The sequence below is a fragment of the Prosopis cineraria genome, unplaced genomic scaffold (assembly GCF_029017545.1).
Source record: "Prosopis cineraria cultivar Desert tree isolate PC_DT_omini unplaced genomic scaffold, ASM2901754v1 PC13, whole genome shotgun sequence".
NCBI lineage: Eukaryota > Viridiplantae > Streptophyta > Magnoliopsida > Fabales > Fabaceae > Prosopis > Prosopis cineraria.
Genome location: NW_026555344.1, coordinates 11,444,884 through 11,466,040, shown reverse-complemented (window position 1 = coordinate 11,466,040; position 21,157 = coordinate 11,444,884). Strand labels below are relative to the sequence as shown.

Below are 21,157 nucleotides of genomic sequence, written 5' to 3'. Positions count from 1 at the left end.
TAGTTCTCCTGCAGCGCCTTCACTAACTCATCCCAATATAATAAGGTACGCTCTAAATTTAACCATGAGAATAAATCCAAAGCATCTCCTTCTAATGTTCTCCTTCTAATGACATAGATGCTATATCCACTTTAATTCTTCAGGGGTATGATAATACTGAAAATATTTTTCAGCTTTAAGAATCCATCCTCGAGGATCACCCCCGCTGAATTTGGGAAAATCAATTTTGGGTTGAGGCAAACGTGATCCCCTCTTGTAATAATCGAATTCTTCTTCACTTTCCTCCTCCCAGTTACGGCGTCTGTATCGTCTTTCTGGAGTCCTTCTACTTCGTTGGGTTGCTGATGCTTCTAAGGCTTCTATCTTTTCTTGTAATATGTCGAGTTTCTCTAATTTAGAGGAGATAAGAGCCAGATCGTGCGCTAGCACGTTAGGATTTTCTGAGGCGATGTTGGATGGGTTATCGATAGGGTTGGTCTCTTGACCAGCACGTGTAGTGACCATGGCTCTAATGCCAAATTGGTAGGTGCTCACAGTAATAAAATGGAATAAGAGAAATAAATCTATTAGGAGGGTATAAAATAAGAATCTCGTTCTATACTTCTCTTAATAGCCACGCTTAGGAGAATCTCCAAAGGGCTTAAAAGACTGTTTTATTAACTTCTCATGTCCCAGCTTCTAAGTTGCTAGTCATATTTATAAAGCTAAATACAATAAAATATTAAATAAAATCTAGATAACTGGATAACTAGATAGATTCTCCTAAAATCCAAAATACTAAAAAATCCAAATATCTAAAATGCTAAATCAAATCTAAACAACTAAATAAAATCTAGGAAAATCTGAATAAAAACTAAATAGAGAAAAATACCAAATAAAATACTAAATAAAAGACTGAATCAAATAATCTATCTTAATTATCTTAATTTATCCTATTTTATCTTTTGATGCTTTCTTCTTGAATAAGTCTTTATGGGCACGTTATCTGAAATCTTATCACTAGCTAACCCATGTTTGGTTCTAATTGATTAGATTATCATTTCATTTACCGAAGACTTGAGTTACGTCGTAGACGTATTTCCTTGTTTGGGTTCATTGATCAGACATAATTGTTTGGATATGGAAGATATATGAACGAAGATATTGCGAATAAACCTTTTCTTTGCAGCTTTCAAAGCATCATAAACATTTCCTCAAGCCCAATACTTGAACTCAAATCAAACATGACAAATTTGAAATTTTGGACCAAATGTGTTGGTATTAATTAATTAGTAGAAGGGACTATATATATAGTTGCTCAAACATGGGGATCTCGAGTTCAGGTTAGAATGAAAATAATAAATATTATGAAAAGAGCTACTTCTAAATAGACTTAGAAGTATTAGATCTCAATCAGTTTTTACTGAAAAAAAAAAAAAGATCTGAAATTTTTGGACATTCCATTTCCTCAAAGAGTGTGTTTGTTTGGAGGGAAATGGAGTGGAAGGGAGGGAGGGGTGACTTTTATGTGGTAAATTAAAAAAAAATGGAAAAGTGGGTTTGAAAGCTTTTAATTAATTTTCCTTACTCTTTTACATCTTAAATATTCTCTTTATTAAAATTTTTAAACCCCACTCTTATTCATTTTATTAAATCAAATTTGTTAAAATCTCCCGTCTTCTCTAACCAAACAAAGGGTTAAAGAACTTATTTATTGGGTAAAGAACAGTTACAATAATTTTTAGAAGATCTAAGTGAAGTCATTTACTTTGGATTAGGAGAAGGGGATTGAAATTGAATGTAATGCCTCTCCTTGGTTTATATGGCAAGTAAACGTCTGGCCATTTCTTATATCATGAATGCAAATGTCTGAACATGTCAAGTCATTTTTATTAATAATCATTTTACAACTACGAAAGGTCGAAGCCAAAAGTAGCTAAAATCACTCAAATTTATACAATATATTCTAACAAACCAAATAGCTAAGCCCAAAAACAAAATACAGAGAGAGATGATATAAAAATTCTCATGAAATATGCAAATAACAATGAGGTCCAGCAGAATGTTATAATTTTTTTTAAGTCTCTAGGGACATTTTTAACATTAATAATTTTTTGTAAAATGACTAAAATACTTCTAGTCTAAACAAAAATAGTAATTATATTGCTTGTTCTATTTTAGTCATTGCTCAAAAAAAGTAATCATCACTTAAACTGAAGTAGTCACTGATATTTTGCAATTCATGAACTTCAATGAATCAAAAATTTGCAAAGGAAAAGTTATAAGTTTTTTGATCCGTTATGGTCATTGTTACAAAAAAGTAGTTATTGTTTAAATCAAAGTAGTTATGGATATTTACAATATTTGAACTTCATTAAATAAAAAATTGGCACAGGAAAAATTATAATTGCTTGCTTTGTTTTAATCATTGTGAGAAGAAAAGTATTTATTGCTTAAACTAAAGTAGTTATAAATATTTGAATTTCAGTGAATCAAAAATTTGTATAGCAAAAGTTGTAAATATTTTTTCCATTCTAATCATTACTAAAAGAAAAGTAATTATTATTTAAACTAAAATAGTCACTACTATTAACTGTTTCGGTCCACAGTTGTTACTTTTTTTCATTTTTAAATTAAGGGTATTTTAGTCATTTCACTTAAAATAATTAATGTCCAAAAGATCCCTAAAAACTTGAGAACAATTATAGCAATTTGCAGAACCTCATTATCAATTGCATATTTTTGAGATTTTTTTTGTTATTTTTCCAAAAAAAACTAGTAAAACAATAAATAATCAACAACAGAAAAACCAGTTTCAAATTAATACTACATAACAAGATACACAACCTACTTAGAAATCACCAGCTTATATACAAAGCTTACTTGTGCCATTACCCTTAATATATCAATGTCCAATAATCCCTTTGTTAAATCATGTATTTTAATTATTATAAAATTAAGAGAAATGGTTTTTGTAATAACCCTAAATTAATAATAATAGGAGGGCGTGGTGGTGATATGGTGGGTGGGTGTAATTTAGTAGTAGTAGTAGTAATAGTAGTATGGTGTGTGTAATTTTATCAACAAGCTTAGGTCTTATTTGGTAATTTTCCCCCATGATATTTTTATTCAAATCCGCTTCCCCTGTCAGTAAAATGAGGCAAAAACAAAGTGAGCGAACACAAGAGAGAAAGAGAGTTCTAGCAGTGGTAATGATAGTTATAGTAGTAGTGGTAGTAGTAATAATAGTAGTGATGGTGGTGGTGATAGTATGGTGGGTGTAATTTATTAGTAGTAGTAGTAGTATGGTGGGTGTAATTTTACCAACAAGATTGGGTCTATTGGATAATTTTCACCATGATATTTTCATTCAAATCCTCTTCCTCTGTTGGTAAAATGAGGCAAAAACAAAGCGAGCGAACATATGAGAGAGAGAGAAAGAGAGAGAGAGTTTTTCAAGATTTCACCGACCTTCGCTCTCCTTTCTTCTTCCTCCGTCACTCATCTTCATCGGCCCCTTTATTTCTTGTTCTTCCTTTCCTTTCTCTTCTCCCGTTTGCTGGTATGAGTAAGTGCAGTCGACAAATAAATACTACTGTCGTGGGCTTAATGGAACCGTGACTTCCTCCTCCTCCCTTCATTTCGTGTGTGAAGGCCGAGTAGTTAGTTTGCTATTACTAAAGGTTTTCTTGATGATTTCTTTCTATTCTTGTGTGTGCTATCAGTTCTTCCATCCCCTGTTCTACTGTGCTAAGTTAGCAAATTGAATTCTTCATTCTCTTCTCTATGCTGCTGGTTTGTGTGTGCCATATGAGTGCTGGACATTGATATTCCTCTTGCTTTAAATGTTAAATTTTAACCTCTTTCCTTGCCCTTTTGAATTAGAGCTGTACGATTAAGGGAACAATTGTTCATTTAGCTAATGTTAAATTGAAGACTTGAGTTTTGTTGCTGAACAAGGAATCATGATATGTGCACGCGCGCGCGTATTATAATATTTATGTTGATACTTGGCAAAGGATGATTAAGAAGCATAATTAGGCTTATGTTATAACAATATAATTAATTTGGCTAAGAATAAAAATAGAGAATTGGGAGACATAAAAGAGGATGCATGAAAAATTGATTCAATTTGTAGAAAGATTTATTAAAGTTTTATTATATCTAATAGGGATTCTAGAAGAAGAGAAGTTTAATTAAAGTCGTGAGAAGGGAATTTTAAGAACTTGACGACATACCAGGTAAGTAAATAATGTTTTCCAATAAATATAGAAGCAATTATCTTTCTTTTACCTTTTTTGTTTACTTTAATTATTTTGAATAGATCTTTTTAAATTGTATCTTATGATTAAGCTCATTCATATGTAACTAGTTTGTTTATTATTCAACTTTAATCATGTAGGCATTTTCATGGTATTTTATTTTTTAAAAAAAATAATATATCATACACGCATCAGATAAATTATTGATGAAAAAATCATTTATATCTTACAAATTAAAGAACAATTTGAACTATAAAGGTTTATAGATTTCATGCATGCTAGAAATGTTTTACAGGACTGGATATAAAACGCTGGTTGCTAATGATAGTATTGTTAGCCCTTGGCGAACCATGGCATACCTAGCTAGCAGGGTACATTGGAGGTGCTAGCCTCGTGTGTCAGTCAATACACGTGGAACGAAGGGTGTAATTTCGTGGATATAAGTCACGCTTGTTATTTGTGAATTTTATGTTTACGCTTGTTTTTTATAGCTTTTAGCCACGCCAGATGTTACTTACCCTCATGCTGTGTGTCCAAGCCTATTATTCGTTCTATTTATGTCCTAATTGAAAACAAGTTTCCACGTTATATCTTCATCCTTAAGAACTGTATTTTTATGATTTGTTTTATATAAAAAATTTTAAATCTATTTCTTAATTGGTTAATTATGATTTTTTTTATTTTGCTCTCTTCTATTTTTGTTACTTAATTATCAAGATAAATTGTGTTATTATTTTCTAATACCATCGTTAATTAGATTATCACTTGTTTCTTATTGCATATGTTTTAGTTATCATTTTTATTTATTATTATTATTATTATTTGAGAACGTTATTTATTGAAAGAATTTTTGGTGTTTAGATAGTTGAAGTAGACCTTCTCTTTAGTAGACCTCATGGGATTCTTTAAGATAAGAAGTATTTTGTTGCTGTTCACATCGTAGATTAATGTAAATATTTAAGTATTTTAGTTTTGTTCTAGAATTGCTCCACGAATCATAGAGGCAAGAGCTTTAGTTAAATTATTTTGGGTTGTGTATATATATATATATATATATCTATATTAGAGTAGAACTCCAAATGCTGCTTGGATATTCTTTTGATAGGTTGTAGAGATTTTGAGTAGTCCAACTTATAAGGGAGACTTTGTCAAAATTTCTACAGCAAGTTTGAATATTTTGTTAATACTAGTAATTGTTTAATACAAATGACGATTATACGATTAGATTGATTAATTAATATATTAGAGATTATAGATTATATGGGTTTGGGACTTATGGAATATGAGTTTTCTTGTATTCCAACCATTCATACTTTAAAAGTTTAAGATGTGACAATTTTGTTAATTATGCAAATTAATCTTATATTCTCTAAGTAACAAAACCTCCAAGACTATAAAAAAAAAAAAAGAAGAAGAAGATTTAGACGTTGTAAGTTTAATTATTTGTTTGTTCTCTTAGAATATGTTGTGAAAACTATTGAGAGCAAAATCATGTTTTGAATAGTATAAGAATGCGTCCATTATATCATATCTGATAAGTCCTTAGAACTTCATTGTCAAATATTTAAAATACATCTATACCAAAATGTCTGATCTACACTCGTTCTAGTATGAACATATGTGCAAATCAACCTTACCTTATGCACTGTAGGACTTAGCCCAATTTAGCCAAAACTCTAGAAAGCTTTGAAATTGAGCAATGTTTCAAGACTTAAACTGACATAAACAGTTGAATTGGTTGAACTGTCACTTGAAGAAGAAAACAGTCTAATTTAACCATTTAACCTATTCTGACAGTTGACTCAGGTTGGCTCGCTTTGACCCGAGCAGTTCTTAAAGACCCAGAGCAAAAATCCAAAACCCAAAGTGGTTGAACTGTTTTTTAATATCTATGCATATAAATATTATTTTTATTTAATTATTATATTACCAATTCAACCATCAATCTAACCGATTGAATCATGAAACCTGTGACCCGCTGATATTTCTAGTTCATTGTCCGGTCCAAGTTTTAAAACATTGAAATTGAGAATATAGCACAAACCTAGAGCACTGGACCAAAAAAGTGTGATGAGGAATCAAATAAAAGGAAGAGGGTCAAAGAGGTCATAGAATTTGTTATGGGTACTTCCTCCTCACCTCCTATCAAGAAAGTTAGTATAACATCCCGAATTTTAATCCTTGATCTATTAATGGATTAATCAAGGTTAATTTCGTAAAACTAACATAATGAATGGTTAAGAGGATTAAATGATCTTTTAGGGCTTGATAATGACCTTAAGATGTCAGTTAGAGACCGAGTGCATGCTAAGTAGACTAAAACCATGTGCCACAACACGTGCACAGTCCATCATAGTGTATGATCATTAAAAGGCGAGGGTGAGACCCTCTGTAAGAGCAAGACTTAAAAGAATGAAAGAGGATAAGAGTTGATTGTTTACATATGTAGGGCAAACAAACTTCTAATGACTCGGTTAATATAAGATTAGATTTAAATTAATAGAATCAAAGCCTTTTAAATATCATTCAAATATTTTAGTAATCAAAAGTTTGTTCCTCACGAAAATCTTCAGTATGAGCCTATTAGTAATGCAAATCTTACTCATATTTTGTTGAAACAAAACACTTCATATTTTCATAGTGTTCATATATAACGATAAATTTTTCACGCAATTTAATTTAAAATCACACACACATGCTAAAAATACAATTAAAACACCTTCCATATATCATATTTTGACAGATAACACATTTTATTGTAGCTCTACAAATAACCCTTCTCTTTGCAACTTTCAATTGCGTCCACCAACATTTCCTCAAGTCCATACTTGAACTCAAATCCAGCATCTATGAGCTTATTAGATGAGAGATCTGGAAATTTCAAGCTTGTGCTTTCTCTTAAGGAACTACAATAAACAAGAGAAGAAATGGTGAAGTAAACGTTAAAACATAAGGAAGAGTTACTTGAATAAACATGCATAAGGTCAGAAGGGCAAGATAACTCACTCTATGGTTGGCATTTGAAATTCTGGGTATTTAGCAGACACAACTTCAGACACTTCTTCAATGATTGCCAAACACGTAGAACAATTATATCTCCCTTTGGGATTGGGATGTTCAAGCAGAAATATGTGTGCCCTTGCCACGTCATCAACATGAACCACAGGTATTTGCAGATAACTGAATGGGTCCTTCTTATCTGCATCAGATTTTTAAAAATAAAAACATGTAATGACATTATACAGAACTAAATTATTTGCATAAATAAATGTTAGAACTGCATTGGAAGTGACATAGAGTGAAGCACGTACCAAATAAAAAATAGAGTATTGAACCAACAGAGCCAGGAAGCTTAGGACAAATGAATGGTCCAACAACAAAAGTGGGAATCAGAGTCACAATATCTAATCCATTTTGTTCTCCAAATTCAAGCACAGCTTTTTCTGTCAATGTCTTAGAAACTGCATAGGACCATCCGTATGTCTCTGAAGTTCTAAGTAAATCCACGTCACTCCAGAAGCTCTCATCCTTCACTTCATCGCCTTTGCCAATAAAAGCAACAGCAGAGGAACTGGAAGTGTAAACAACTCTCTTCACAGTTTTTGAAGTGAGGCATGCCTTCAGAATTCCCAATGCCCCATCAATGGATCTCTTGGTCACAATCTCCTCAGGTTCCTTTTCCTCAAAATCTACTGGAGTAGCCACATGGAATACTCCAATGCACCCTTCAATGGCTTCCTTGAAACTTTCTGGGTCGTTTAGGTCTGCGTTCAGAATTTGTAGCCTCTGAGATGCTCCTGGCAAATTTGTGAGGAAGCTCACATCTTTCACGTGTTCTGCAATGTAAATGAAAATCACAAGAGTCCATCACTCTGAAAAGCTTTAATCTGATTTGCACTTTCCCATAAAGGAGGAAAATAACGCCTCTTAAATCTATAAAATATTGCTGAATTCAGATAAATAAGAGAAACATAAGAGGCTAACAGTTTTTGACAGAGAATTATCTCTAGGTAAAGTCTCTGGAGAAATACTTGAAGAAATTATTACAGAAGGTAAATTGATAGTTGATATATTTTCTTCGAATATATGGATAGACATTGAAACCTGGGTAAGATCTAATGGTAGTATTAACAGAATAGCCATCTTCAAGTAGTACCTTGATGATCCAGGAACCAATAAAGCCAGTACCACCTGTGACACATACTCTTCCTTTGCTCTCTTCCATTAAGAGAAGACAGGCTTGAGCGTACGAGGTTCTATTGGAGAAACCGAATTTTATAGATAGGAGACAAGCATGTTCAATGTTGTGACAAAGTTATCCATGTTTTATAAGGTCATTTTTTCTTTTTCTTCTCGACCTCTACTTACTTTTGGTTTGGTAACTAGAAAGCTCTAAATTTTAGAGATTTTTAATTCCACAATTTTGAACTTTCGTCAACCTTGCTTGGTAGTGACAGATTGCTAGTACCTCTCAATTCATTTTTTTCTCCCTTCACCTACCGAAGTCCATTAGTACATCTTGTTGCTTAGAAGTTAAATTACTCATCATCTAATTATTTCACGAGTGCATTGCATTGATTTCGTGAATTTACGTAGCGAAAAATAGCAAGGAGTCGTGAAGTTTTGAAAATCAATAGAGAAAAAGGGACAAGCAGGTCTTAGAACGCAAGCATTCATTTGAGGTATTCATTTCTTTTCATAGATTAGATTGGTAACATCAATTTCTTAGCTGAAAAGAAAGCTTGATGATTCAGCCAAAATAACTACAAGAGTTGTTGGCAATGGAAGATCGAAAATTATTTGAGTTGAAAGGCCATGTTTCGGTATAACAAAGCGTTAAAGACATTTTTACCCTTAAATTATTTTCTTGGGAGCATGTGAAAAGCTTTTCACCGGTACAATGTCTCTATCCAACATCAGAACAATCCGCCATTCCTTCTTCATCAATTCTTAGTGTATATAACAATAACAGCAGTGCTGTTGCAGAATTTTATTCAATGTAAAATTATAGATAAATATTTAGAAATATATAACTAAAGAACTGGTCCATTATATAGAAAAAGAGTTAATTTAATTGACAAAAATAAGGGTAGAATTTAACAGAAAAAATAAAAAATAAATAAAAAGAAGATTAAAAAGAAGATGTAGCACCTCAAGGTTCGAATTCCTGCTAAAAAGGTTCGTGTCCGACATGCATCTTACGAGATTGCCTCCAATAAGAGGAGGTTCTGCAATTCGAAATATAAGTGAAAGGAATGTTTCAAGCAGACGCCAATGGAGTTATCTTTCACGCCGTCAAACTTACAAGCAACAAGTTTCAGACCTAAGCCAAGAAGAAACCAGAAAAGAATTACATATATCCAGCACAAAGACGAAGGACAGACAGAGATTAGACTTCAGACGATAGGAAAGACGAAGGAGGAAGAACAAACCTGAAGGCACCAAGAAGGCGAAGACGAATCACGAACCTGAATATCTCGGCAGCACTAGCACACAGCAAGAAAACGAAACTCTGAGTGAATGTCTCGACCACAAAAACGCAGCGCGAAGAAGACAGTCAGGAGAAGAGGCGGCGATCACGGTGGCGAGGTGTGTTGTGACTGGAGACTGTTTTCGGTGCAATGGTCATGAGATCTGGATCGTTTAAATTTTAATCTCGATGATTCAGATTTAAACACATGTTAATTTCAACTGTATAAAATATATTTAAATAATTAATATATATCAATTCTACAAATTTTAATATTAAATTAAATCCTTTTAATTAAAATTAAAAATAAAATAAATTATTAAAATTATTTTATAATTTAATAAATTTTTATTTTAAAAATATAATGTGTAATAATATTTTAAATTTAAAATATACAGATCAAAATTTAAATGATTTACATTTTATTACAGTGATAAACATCATTATGAATACCAAAATCAGCCCTGTTGTGACTAATAGTCACGGGCTCAAAGATTCAGTCAAGGCACAAGGAAATCCTCCCTTTATTTAAAAAATATAAAATATTTTAAAAAAATTAAATGTTAAAAAATATAAAATATTTTTAATTTTTTAAAATATAATTATTATCTTTTTTAAAAAAAATATTTTTATTTTAAATAAATATAAAAAAATAAAGTTAATTTAAAGATAAAAAATTACTTTATTAAAAGTTGAAATTAAATTTAAAAAAAATTAATTATTTAATCTTTATAATTTTAATTCAATTATAATTCAATCCCTAAAATTTCACTTATTATAACTCAATTTGATTCAATTATAAAATAATTCTTAAACTTTACTTTTTATAATTTAATTTTAAAATTTTAATATTTTAAATATTAATTCTATATTTTAAAAAATAAAATTATAAAGATTAAAAATATTTTAAAATTTATTACTAATATTTAAATTACTAAATGCTTTAAATATTTATAAATATTAAAATTTTAAAATATTTTTAATCTTTATAATTTTATTTTTTAAAATATAGGGATCAATATTTAAGAGGTTAAAACTTTAGGGATTAAATTATAAGAGATAAAATTCAGCTGATTTATAACTAAGTCAAAAATTTAAAGATTAAATTATAACAAATCAAAATTTCAAAACTGAATTACAATTATAAAAATTAAATAATTAATTTTTTTAAATTAAAAATATTTTATATTTTTTAATACAGGGTTAGCATAGACAGGCACCATTCTTATTTCTTTCTTCAGGTCTCGGAAGCAAGAAAGTTGCAATTAAAGCCCAATAAAATCTGAATTGATCCTACAGGCCCTTTGGTAGCAATTTTTTTTTTTATTCCGAAAGACTAATTTGCCCTTATAGATGTGACCCTCGTCTTCCGAAATCTCTGCTCACACAACCACCCTCTTTTTCCGTCTTTCATCGCCACCAAGTCTCTCTCTCTCTCTCTCTCTCTCTCTAACTCCATCGCCATTGTCATCCTTATCACGGAGATCCCTCAGACTCTCTTCAAATTGGTTTATATAGATATAAATTCCTCTACCTATGGTCGAGCGACTCTGTACCTTTTCTAGACCTTATATAATCCGAGAGCCAAATGAAGGTGGGGAAATGGGATTTTCATTAGTAAAATAGGCCTTCACTTGGGTAAAATTTTCTTCATTCTAATGAAAACAACCTATATCTTGAAGAGAGTGTAAGATTACTCCGTTTGGTTTTAGTTCACTATTTGGCATAGCCTTTTAACTGGATCTGGAATACAAGTGGCAAAAATAAATAAATAAATAAATAAACAAAGATCTAGATAGTTGAGCATCCTTCTGAGATTAGACTTGAAAGCTTGACGAAATAAAGAAAAGTGGTGGTATTATTACCCGAGCGAATATCCAGGAAGGGTTTTTAATTAATTTAATCAAAGATATGCGATCATGGATTCCAGAATGCAAGATTAATTTAGCCTTCACTGTCTCCTCCTCCACCGTCTTCGCTCCCAAATTCCTCACCGTCTTGGCTTGCTTCATGCCTCTCCTCCTCTCCGCCGCTCTCTTGCTTGCTCGCATCCTCATCTTCAGCAAGACCTCCTTAGCCACCGCCGCCGTAAACAACAATAACAACATCGCCGGCGAGGTCTTCCTTCTATAATAGGCATTCCTTGTCGAAAAATAGAAAGCGAAAATACCATTCTCTAAAAAGGTGCCCGGTATGAAAGATTTGAAAGCAGAACCGATAATTCAATTCAACTCAAATAAACTCGACAAACCTTAAGATATTATAAGTTTTTAAAATATATTTAAATATTTTAAACTCAAATTAAATAAATGGTTGGAATTAAGCCAAGCACAACTCGTACTGGCACAACCATAAAGTTACGGGCTAGTGTTATTTTAAGGATAATTTTCTGTTTTTCAAAAACAAAAAATGAAAAAAAATTATTTAATAACATATTTTTTAAAAAATAATATTATTATAAAAAATAAAAAATAAAAATATTTTTTAAGTGTTTCAAAATTATTATTTTGAAAAACGAAAAAAAAAATATAAAATATATTTTACAAAACATTAATTTTTTAAAATAATAAAATAAAAACAATTTAAAACAAGGCCCATATAATAGCCCTGTTTTTTTTTATTATTATTAATTTTGTTTTTTGGTTGTTTCTTTTCTTGGACCTAACCCAACTCCACCTTTAGACTTGGGACAAGTCGGATTTGCATTCTGCGCTTATCATGCTGCTGAGCACAGCATGGTCATCACTCACAAGGATGATCCCAGCCTTTCATTTTATGTTAAAATGATCTCTGTCTTTAATTTTAAATTAATTTTTAAATATTGTAAATATTATATTTATGAAAATAAAAATTATAGAAATTTTTAATATTAAATTTGAAATGCTCTTAGTGCTCATTACATGATAAACACTATCATATATATCACTCCTAACAGGATCTAGACAATTCATATTTAAATTTTTATTTTTATTTTATATTAATCAAAATAAAAATACATAAAAAAGATAAAATTTTTAATAAATCTATTGATAATCAATTTTATTAGTTCAGATTTAATCTGAATGATTCAATTTAATATAAAATTTTTTATATCTTTTATAAATTGACTGTTTAGATATATTTTGGATAGTCCAGATATAATCTAAATGATCCAATTTAATATTAAATTTTTTTATATTTTTTACAAATTGACTATCTAGATATATTTTAAACACTCAAAATTTAATAATAATTTTTTATAATTTTTATTTTCACAAATATAATATTTAAAATATTTAAAAATTAATTTAAAATTAAAGACAAAGATCATTTTAAAATAAAATAAATAGCTAGGATCATCCATGTGGGTGATGAGCATGCCGTGCTCTTCAGCATGATGAGCACAGAATGCAAACCTATGATTTCTATTCTGCTTTTATTATTCACGTCAAGATCATTTACTGACGTATGATGGTTTTGAAGTGATTATTTTTTACACCACTGATCATCATTCCTCCAAAATCAGCACATCCTTTCCGGCAAACATTTATCATTTTGGTTAGTGCGAGAATTTAGCATTTTACCCAAATGGAAAATTAGCATGTTGCTAAATTTGAAATTATGCAGTCTAGGTGAAATGTAGTCGGCATGAAATACTTGTAAATAGTACTCCATTAAGTTAGAAATTCATCTCCTTAATTAACACCACAAGTTGAAGTTATGCGGTCTAGGTGAAATCAGTTAATTATGATCATGTACTTTGGGGAGTTCAGTGTGTACGTAAATGTTAGATTATATTGTTGGCATCATATTTCAACATACATACATACATACATACATACATATATGTTTATATATATATATATATATTTTTTTTTGTTTTATGGATGGAAATTTCTTAGTTCGCTGAACTTGTAATAGCCCTGGCTCCCTGAGTAATGCAAACCATGTCCATATCCTGTTAACTGTCAAAACAACGTTTCACATATTCACAGTGTCCATATGAAAGCGATGTACCAAACTATAGTTTGTCGCACAATGTAATTCACAATCACACGCTTGCTTGCTGAAAAGACAATATACTAGTCATATTATTATTATAACACCGAACACTTGTCTTATAAAAAAATCACCAAACATGCAACATATTTTGATTGGATAATTAATCTGATAACAAATTATGACTCCAAATAACCCTTTTCCACGCAGCATTCAATTAAATCCACCAACATTGCCTCAAGTCCGTACTTGAACTCAAACCCAGCATCTATGAGCTTCTTAGACGACACATAAGGAAACTTCAAGCCATTCCTGTCTCTTAAGGAACTACAACGAATAAGAGAAGAAATGGCGAAATAAACGTTAAAACATAAGGAAGACAAGCAATTTATTTGAATCAAGTATGGAAAAGATCAGAAGAACAAGAGAACTCACTCTATGGTTGGTATTTGAAATTTTGGATATTTAACAGACAAAATCTCAAGCACTTCTTCAATGGCTGCCAAACATGTAGAACAATTATACCTCCCTTTTGGATTGGGATGTTCAAGCAGAAACATATGTGCTCTTGCCAGGTCATCCACATGCACCATATTGATTTCCAGGTAACTCGATGGTTCCTTGTTATCTGCATCAATTTTTAAAAAGACCAGAAGTTAATGACCAAGCCAAAATGCATAGCCAAATGATCATATATAAATGTTAGAACTCCAATCAAAGCGACAAATTGGCAAGGGTTCAAACTTCTTTATAGGTATTTTACCTTTGCCCTATTCAAGTGCATATAAAATAGGTCTATTTTGTGCAAACTTAAACTTGTCAAAACCATTTCACCTGGAAAGCATACCAAACAAGAAATAAAGACAAGGACGAACTGAGACAGGAAGCCTAGAGCAAATGAACGGTCCGACAACAGCAGGGGGAATCACAGTCACGACATCTAATCCATTTTGTTCTCCAAATTCTAGCACTGCCTTCTCTGTCAAAGTCTTAGAAATTGCATAGGATGATCCATAAATCTTCAATGTTCTAAGGAAATCCACGTCACTCCATGAGCTCTCATCCTTCGCTTCATCTTCTTTACCACCATATGAAACAGTTACAGCGCTAGATGTATAAACAACTCGCTTTATACTTTTTGAAGTGACACATGCCTTCAAAATGCCCAAGGCTCCATCAATAGATCTTTTCGTCACAACCTCTTCAGGTTCACTTTCCTCAAAGTCAATTGGGGTAGCCACATGGAATACTCCAATGCACCCCTCAATGGCTTCCTTGAAACTATCTGGGTTGCTTAGGTCTGCATTTAGGATTTGTAGCCTTTGAGATGCTCCTGGCAAATTTGTGAGGAAGCTCACATCTTTCTTTTGTTCTGCAATGGAAATGAAAATCCTGAGATTACATCATTCCAAAAAGTTTTCATCTAATCTGCAGTTTCTTGTAAAAAGAAAGAGGAAAATAATATTAAAACAAACCCGACATAGAAAAACGAAATTAAAACCACTACTGGATACAAGAGGATCGAGCTTTCACGAGGTGAACGCCAGAAAATCTCTTGGCAGATACTTTAAGTTATTATAGAAGATAAATTGATAGTATATATATTTTCTTCAAATATACATTGTGTACCTGGGTGGGATCTAATGGTAGTATTTACAGAGTAACCGTCTTCAAGAAGTCTCTTAATAATCCAGGAACCAACAAAGCCAGTACCACCAGTAACACATACTCTTCCTCTGCTCTCTTCCATCAAGAGAATAAGACAGGATCGAGTGTTCTATTGGAGAAACAGAAATTCAGGAGATAGGAAGCAAGTATACATATATATATATATATATATATATATTTAGTAATTCGACATGTCCATTCTGGGACACAAGGTCCTTTGTAATTGACAGTGTTGTCACTATGTTATCCATAAGTAATTTTTTTCCTTCTTTTTCTCAACCTCTACTAATTTTTCATTCTGATAAAAAATCTAAATTTTGACATATTTAATTTCACTTTGCAATTGCTTTGGGATCTTCACTTATTTAACTTTTGCCAATCTTGTGCTGCAGTGATATATTATCAGTGCCTCTACCTTCTTTTATGCTTTCTTAGCAGTCTACCACTGCAAAGCAATTTTCAAAAATAGTACTTTTTTTTTTTTACTATTTTTAGAAATTTTATCTGATAGATTTCTTTCCTCCTTATTATTCTCCCCATGTAAAATTCTCATTTAGTAATTTAAAGAGTGCATTACATCGTTTTCAGACATTTAAGGAGAGAGTCTATTTTTAGCCAATATTCAAAAGGTTTTAAAAATCAAAAACATAGAAAGGGAGAGAAAGTCGGGTCATAAAAGCAAGTATTCATTTGAGGTATTAATTTCTTCGTATAGAAGAGGTAGTATGATTATCTTCACTTCAGTTCTGCAATTCGAAATTTAAGTGAAAGGAATGTTTCAAGCAGGCGCCAATGGAGTTATCTTTTACGCCGTCTAACTTACTAGCAACAAGTTTCAGCCCAAAGCCAAGAGACCAGGACAGAATTACATATATCCAGCACAAAGACCAAGCAAAGACAGAGATTAGACATCAGAGGATAGGAAAGACGATGGAGGAAGAACAAACCTGAAGGAACCAAGAAGGCGAGGACGAATCACGAACCTGAATATCACGGCGGTGGCACTACCACACAGCACGAAAACGAAACTACGCTTGGCCACAGAAACGCATCACGAAGGCGACAGTCAGGAGGAGAGACGGCGATCACGGCGCCGGGACGGAGAGTCAAAGGTTCAGTTCAGGCACAAGGTGATAACGACAAGACAAAGCAATAATGTTTGGGGTTGGTGCCTCGGTGGACAATGCCAACGAGTGCTATTAGCGTTAGCATTAATTAATAAAAGTTTGCCAAAATTTTATTTTTTTAAAAATATTTTGTCATATATCTTTTCAATTACATTTTTTATTAAATTCTTTATAAATATGGGTGTGTCTTAATAATTAAAATTAAAAATTTTAGTACACTATTTTTTATAAAAAATAATTAATAAAGTATGGATAAGGATATAAATATAAAATTGATTTGGACCAAAATAATATAAAATTAATTATAAAAATTATATAATACTTTATATTTTGAATTAAATAATATTTTAAAAAAAATTTTATACTCCTTTCAGTTGTTATTATAGAACACGCTTAATCATTTTACGTATTTTAATAAAAGTTAATTTTTTATTATAAAAAAGTAAATATTTTTATTTTTATTTTTAATTATAAATAATAATATAATTACATTAAATATTTTTAAGTTGATCAAGAAAGGATAAAAATTAAAAAAATAATTTAATTATTATAAAATATCATATATTTTAAATAAAATTTCTTTTTAAATATGCCTTACAAGTAAGTTGAAAGGAGTATACATGCACGAGAGAGCAGCATAAATGTCTGCCGGTTTTTTTAATTGTTTATTTTCTTGGGCCTTACCCAACGTGGCGTGATTTGACATTGAGCTAAAAGATATAATGTAAAGCGTAATGTCACGGGCTGAGAGTCTGGCGCAGCACACGGCGCCCGTGCGGCGTCCTGGAGGACCCCATAATCCTCAGGACAAGCCTTACCACGTACGGATCACACTGGTTTCGCCCTGCCATGGGCTCATCAGGGAGGCGGCACTAGCCCCCGACCAGTTGTGCACACAGTCCGAAGACTGAGGCAGAACACCCCCAATGCTAATGTCGCCCCCTTTACCCATATTGTGCGAGGCTAACCAGCGGACCGTTCATTATCTTGGTCTTTACACGGTCACGGAAATATCATCCGTGACATTCTCCCACACCCAATCTAGCACGTCCTCGTGCTAGGGGAGAACGACTCCGCCCAAGGATCGTACGTACAGTACTGCCACAAACACACCAGCTTACTTGCTGAGTGGCCACCCGAGTCCTGCACTCTTCGGACCCACTCGCACCCGCGAGCCAACAGGAGTGGAGTCGACAACGGCCAACCATCCCGCCCGAGTCCCCACTTTTGGACCCACCTGCTCGGAGGCCTTTCTGGAGCGGTGCCGAGGCCGACCAGTCCCAACGTGGGACCCCACGCGCACACGGCAGTAAAGTACGTCCTGCTCTGATACCACTCTGTCACGGGCTGAGAGTCTGGCGCAGCACACGGCGCCCGTGCGGCGTCCTGGAGGACCCCATAATCCTCAGGACAAGCCTTACCACGTACGGATCACACTGGTTTCGCCCTGCCATGGGCTCATCAGGGAGGCGGCACTAGCCCCCGACCAGTTGTGCACACAGTCCGAAGACTGAGGCAGAACACCCCCAATGCTAATGTCGCCCCCTTTACCCATATTGTGCGAGGCTAACCAGCGGACCGTTCATTATCTTGGTCTTTACACGGTCACGGAAATATCATCCGTGACAGTAAGCTGCACTATGAATTTTTTTTTTCCCCCTTTCGTAAGCAGTTGCACAATGATTTTGTGGTCATGATGCACTCAAAATAGCAAAACCACTTTAATTTGAAGAATAGTTGGTGATGAATGTAACATGCTGATTCCAGATTTGAGGGCTTTAAGTTATTAGGAAAAGATTTGGAAACTTTTTATTAAGGTTGATCTTAGAACTAAATAGGTGAAAGTAAGGTAATGAAAACCAAACCGATTATTGAACCGACTAAGGTCAAGAGTCAGGGGTAAAGGATTCAATTGAAGGTCAATCCGGATCAAACTGAACATAATAAAATAATATAATTTAAATAAAAATAAATTCTCTAAAACTTAATATCTTATACAATACCACATATAAGTCTAACACAATTATCAAAATATCATTAAAAACACAAGAGCAATGACAAGTCTAACGCATACATGTCTTTGGAATCAAACATACTAAGATGGTGATACAGAGCAAGTAACCGAATCGACGACCAAAGTAAATCAATGCATTCTAACTACTAGAATTATCAGATACAAAGCAACACCAACATGCTGACACTGAAATCGACAGGGAGGGAGAGAGAAGAAGAAGATACACCTGAAGTTGGGAGGGACTGAGGGAGAGAGAGCAAAAACAGGTGCAAGAAACAGTTGAGAAGATACACCTGAGAAGAAGAAAATTATTCCTGAAGCTCAATGACAGAGGTTGAAGACGGAAGTTGAGAATGAAGGGTGGAAGATATAGAATGAGAGATTAAGAGCACAAACCAAAGACGTGAGTCTGTGCGAGGCAAAGATGGACTGCAGCAAAGACCAGAGAGTGCGAATCTATGAGAGGCAGAGACGAAGACCACAAACCACTAAACCAGAGAGTGCGAGTATGTGAGAGTCAGAGACGAAAACCATAGATGACAGACCAGAGATGCGAGTCTGTGAGAGGTAGAGATGAGAGACCGAAAAGGCGAGTATGTGGAGAGATCTGAGTGAGGGTGCGAGATTGACTTAATTTCAGCTTTACAGCATATGTGTTCTTTTTAGTGTCTGTGTTTCAGCTTTAGATCTGAGTTGTATTAAGATTCATAATTCAGGCATCAGCTCTGACCTTTTTTTTAATTCTAACCCCCTAAAATGACGTCATTTTGGGGTCAAAAATTTTAAAAATACCAACTCGCTTGACCCGTGGGGTTTGGCGTGCTGATTCGGGTTAACATGGGGTCGCTCGAGTTAACGTGGGTCAGACAGCTCTAATTGAAGTAGCAAAATTGGGCTGAAAAGATGGTTGGGTCGCTGGTCCGATCGATCGGTCAAGTTCAATTTTTAATACCATAGGTGGAAGACAACAATAATATGTCAGAATATAGAGATATGTGATTCTAGCATTGTTTGTCAATGGATGTGGCGTGAAGAGCCATATCTAACCGCAGACATGGATAGAGAGGGGCAACTGGACTCTTGGGTTGCATCCACTCATAGACATGTCACATTATGTGCACATCCATCCATAGACAAACATCAAACAAAAGAATCACCCTTCAACTAGAGTAAAAAATAAGGATCAAGTTTAAAGGTCATGTTTAAATAAAGATTCGAGTTTTAAAAATTAATTCTTTTAAAATAATCGAGCTTGAGTGCTTAGTCCTAATAAGCCCTATAAAAAAAGGTTTAAGCTTGGGTAGCCCTGATAAGCCCGGTTATCTTATATATACACACACACATACATACATATATTTAATTAATAATGACACAATTTGGTTAATATTTATTGTAGGTGATAAAAAAAGTTGTAGAGATAATTGACATGAAATTTTCATTTCCATCTTCAACAAGTGAATTTACATTTGAGGGATCTAATATTTTTATTTTTAGATGATGATAAGAAGAATTTAGATTTACATTGATGAAGATTTTAATCTTCATCTTAAATTTAAAATTTTAAATCTTTGTTAAATTTTGTGTGAGATTTTAATTTGTTTTATGCTAAATTTTAAATATTATGTTTAAATTAAAATGTTCAATTTTTTTTTTGAGAAAGAGGGCTTAAGGACCCAACCTTGAGCTCTTTAAATAAGCGTTGGGCCTGCCCTGATTCTTACCTCTACCTTCAACATTCACCCACATGCAGAAACAATTTTAACTAGCATATTTGTCCACAAACATGCTTGTAAATTAGATTTATCAATAGGGTTTAGACATTCAAAAATAGAAGAGGAGGAGAGAGACGCAAAGAGGGCCTACTAGGGCACACCTAGGGATGAATTTGGACATGATTTTGAGCTTTCAAACCTAATAAGTATCCCTAACCTTGATTCTACCACCCTCATCTAGATTTTTGTGGATTTTGGGATGTTAACTGGAGGATTTGTTAGAGTTTCAAATTTTTTAAGGTCTCTATTGATTAATCTTTGTTTTAATTCAATGGGTTGAGCTAATTGGAGGTTTTTAAAGCATTTATTTTGTTTACTCGGTTGATTAGAGAATTTGGAATTGATTAGAGTAAACCCTAGACTCTTAATTATAGTGTTGATATTTAATGATTTGGAAGATAATTATGGTTGATTGAGGTTTATTTTGAACATATACATTTGGGGAAACAAATTGGAATTTTATTAATTTTTGGATTGGATTTTTGTATAATTGGAGGATTAAAAATTGTGGATAAGTTATAGAGGTGGCTTAATCTTGTTTTGACTGAATAAATTGATCAGTAGTTATAGTTATCTTGGTTTTTGGGGTTTGTTGTAAAATTAATTAGAAATTTATCTGGCTTATTGTAGACTCTTTGCATGACGTGTTGCTCTTTGGCAAAAGATACTACACTAGTATAATTTTTGTTATTTTAGTTTTGGTGAGAGATAATCACATTTAATTTACCTCACATGTTAATTATCTATTTTAGAGGATGTTACTTATCACATTTAAAATCACACACACACCTCACATGTTAGTTATCTGTTTTAGGAAATGTTACTTATCACATTTAAAATCACACACACACCTCACATGTTAGTTATCTGTTTTAGGGGATGTTACT

At 32.8% G+C, this 21,157-nt stretch overlaps 2 protein-coding genes across 5 annotated transcripts; both read right to left on the bottom strand.

Annotated features, from left to right (window-relative positions):
• Window positions 1-6,828: 6,828 nt before the first annotated feature.
• On the bottom strand, window positions 6,829-8,626 carry LOC129290305 (vestitone reductase-like). Of its 2 annotated transcripts, none has more exons than XM_054927042.1 (4): window positions 8,398-8,626; window positions 7,553-8,077; window positions 7,248-7,440; window positions 6,829-7,147 (listed from the first exon to the last, which is right to left on the bottom strand). In XM_054927042.1, exons 1-4 carry the CDS (start codon window positions 8,441-8,443, stop codon window positions 7,006-7,008), a joined length of 906 nt encoding a protein of 301 aa, XP_054783017.1. In that variant the 5' UTR covers window positions 8,444-8,626; the 3' UTR covers window positions 6,829-7,005. The 2 variants fall into 2 exon arrangements, with proteins under 2 accessions (XP_054783017.1, XP_054783016.1); XM_054927041.1 differs by having other exon boundaries at window positions 8,346-8,617.
• A 4,998-nt stretch (window positions 8,627-13,624) lies between these two features.
• Window positions 13,625-16,661, bottom strand: LOC129290437 (vestitone reductase-like). 3 transcript variants are annotated; one of them, XM_054927204.1, is made up of 5 exons: window positions 16,341-16,656; window positions 15,319-15,466; window positions 14,537-15,061; window positions 14,125-14,317; window positions 13,625-14,016 (listed from the first exon to the last, which is right to left on the bottom strand). In XM_054927204.1, the coding sequence occupies exons 2-5, from the start codon at window positions 15,437-15,439 to the stop codon at window positions 13,869-13,871; spliced, it is 987 nt and encodes a 328-aa protein (XP_054783179.1). In that variant the 5' UTR covers window positions 15,440-15,466; window positions 16,341-16,656; the 3' UTR covers window positions 13,625-13,868. The 3 variants fall into 3 exon arrangements, with proteins under 3 accessions (XP_054783179.1, XP_054783178.1, XP_054783180.1); XM_054927203.1 differs by having other exon boundaries at window positions 16,305-16,653; XM_054927205.1 differs by having other exon boundaries at window positions 13,875-14,016; window positions 14,565-15,061; window positions 16,305-16,661.
• Between the last annotated feature and the right edge of the window lie 4,496 nt (window positions 16,662-21,157).

What these genes read in the sequence shown, in the direction of transcription:
- LOC129290305 (XM_054927041.1), bottom strand. Translation starts at nt 8,466, where the DNA reads ATGGAAGAGAGCAAAGGAAGAGTATGTGTCACAGGTGGTACTGGCTTT. An exon ending in TACCATTAGATCTTACCCAG is followed by an intron (nt 8,078 to 8,345) that starts GTTTCAATGTCT and finishes TTTACATTGCAG; the next exon opens with AACACGTGAAAGATGTGAGC. An exon ending in TTTCAAATGCCAACCATAGA is followed by an intron (nt 7,148 to 7,247) that starts GTGAGTTATCTT and finishes TGTTTATTGTAG; the next exon opens with TTCCTTAAGAGAAAGCACAA.
- LOC129290437 (XM_054927204.1), bottom strand. Translation starts at nt 15,439, where the DNA reads ATGGAAGAGAGCAGAGGAAGAGTATGTGTTACTGGTGGTACTGGCTTT. An exon ending in TTGTCTTTATTTCTTGTTTG is followed by an intron (nt 14,318 to 14,536) that starts GTATGCTTTCCA and finishes AAATTGATGCAG; the next exon opens with ATAACAAGGAACCATCGAGT. An exon ending in TTTCAAATACCAACCATAGA is followed by an intron (nt 14,017 to 14,124) that starts GTGAGTTCTCTT and finishes TATTCGTTGTAG; the next exon opens with TTCCTTAAGAGACAGGAATG.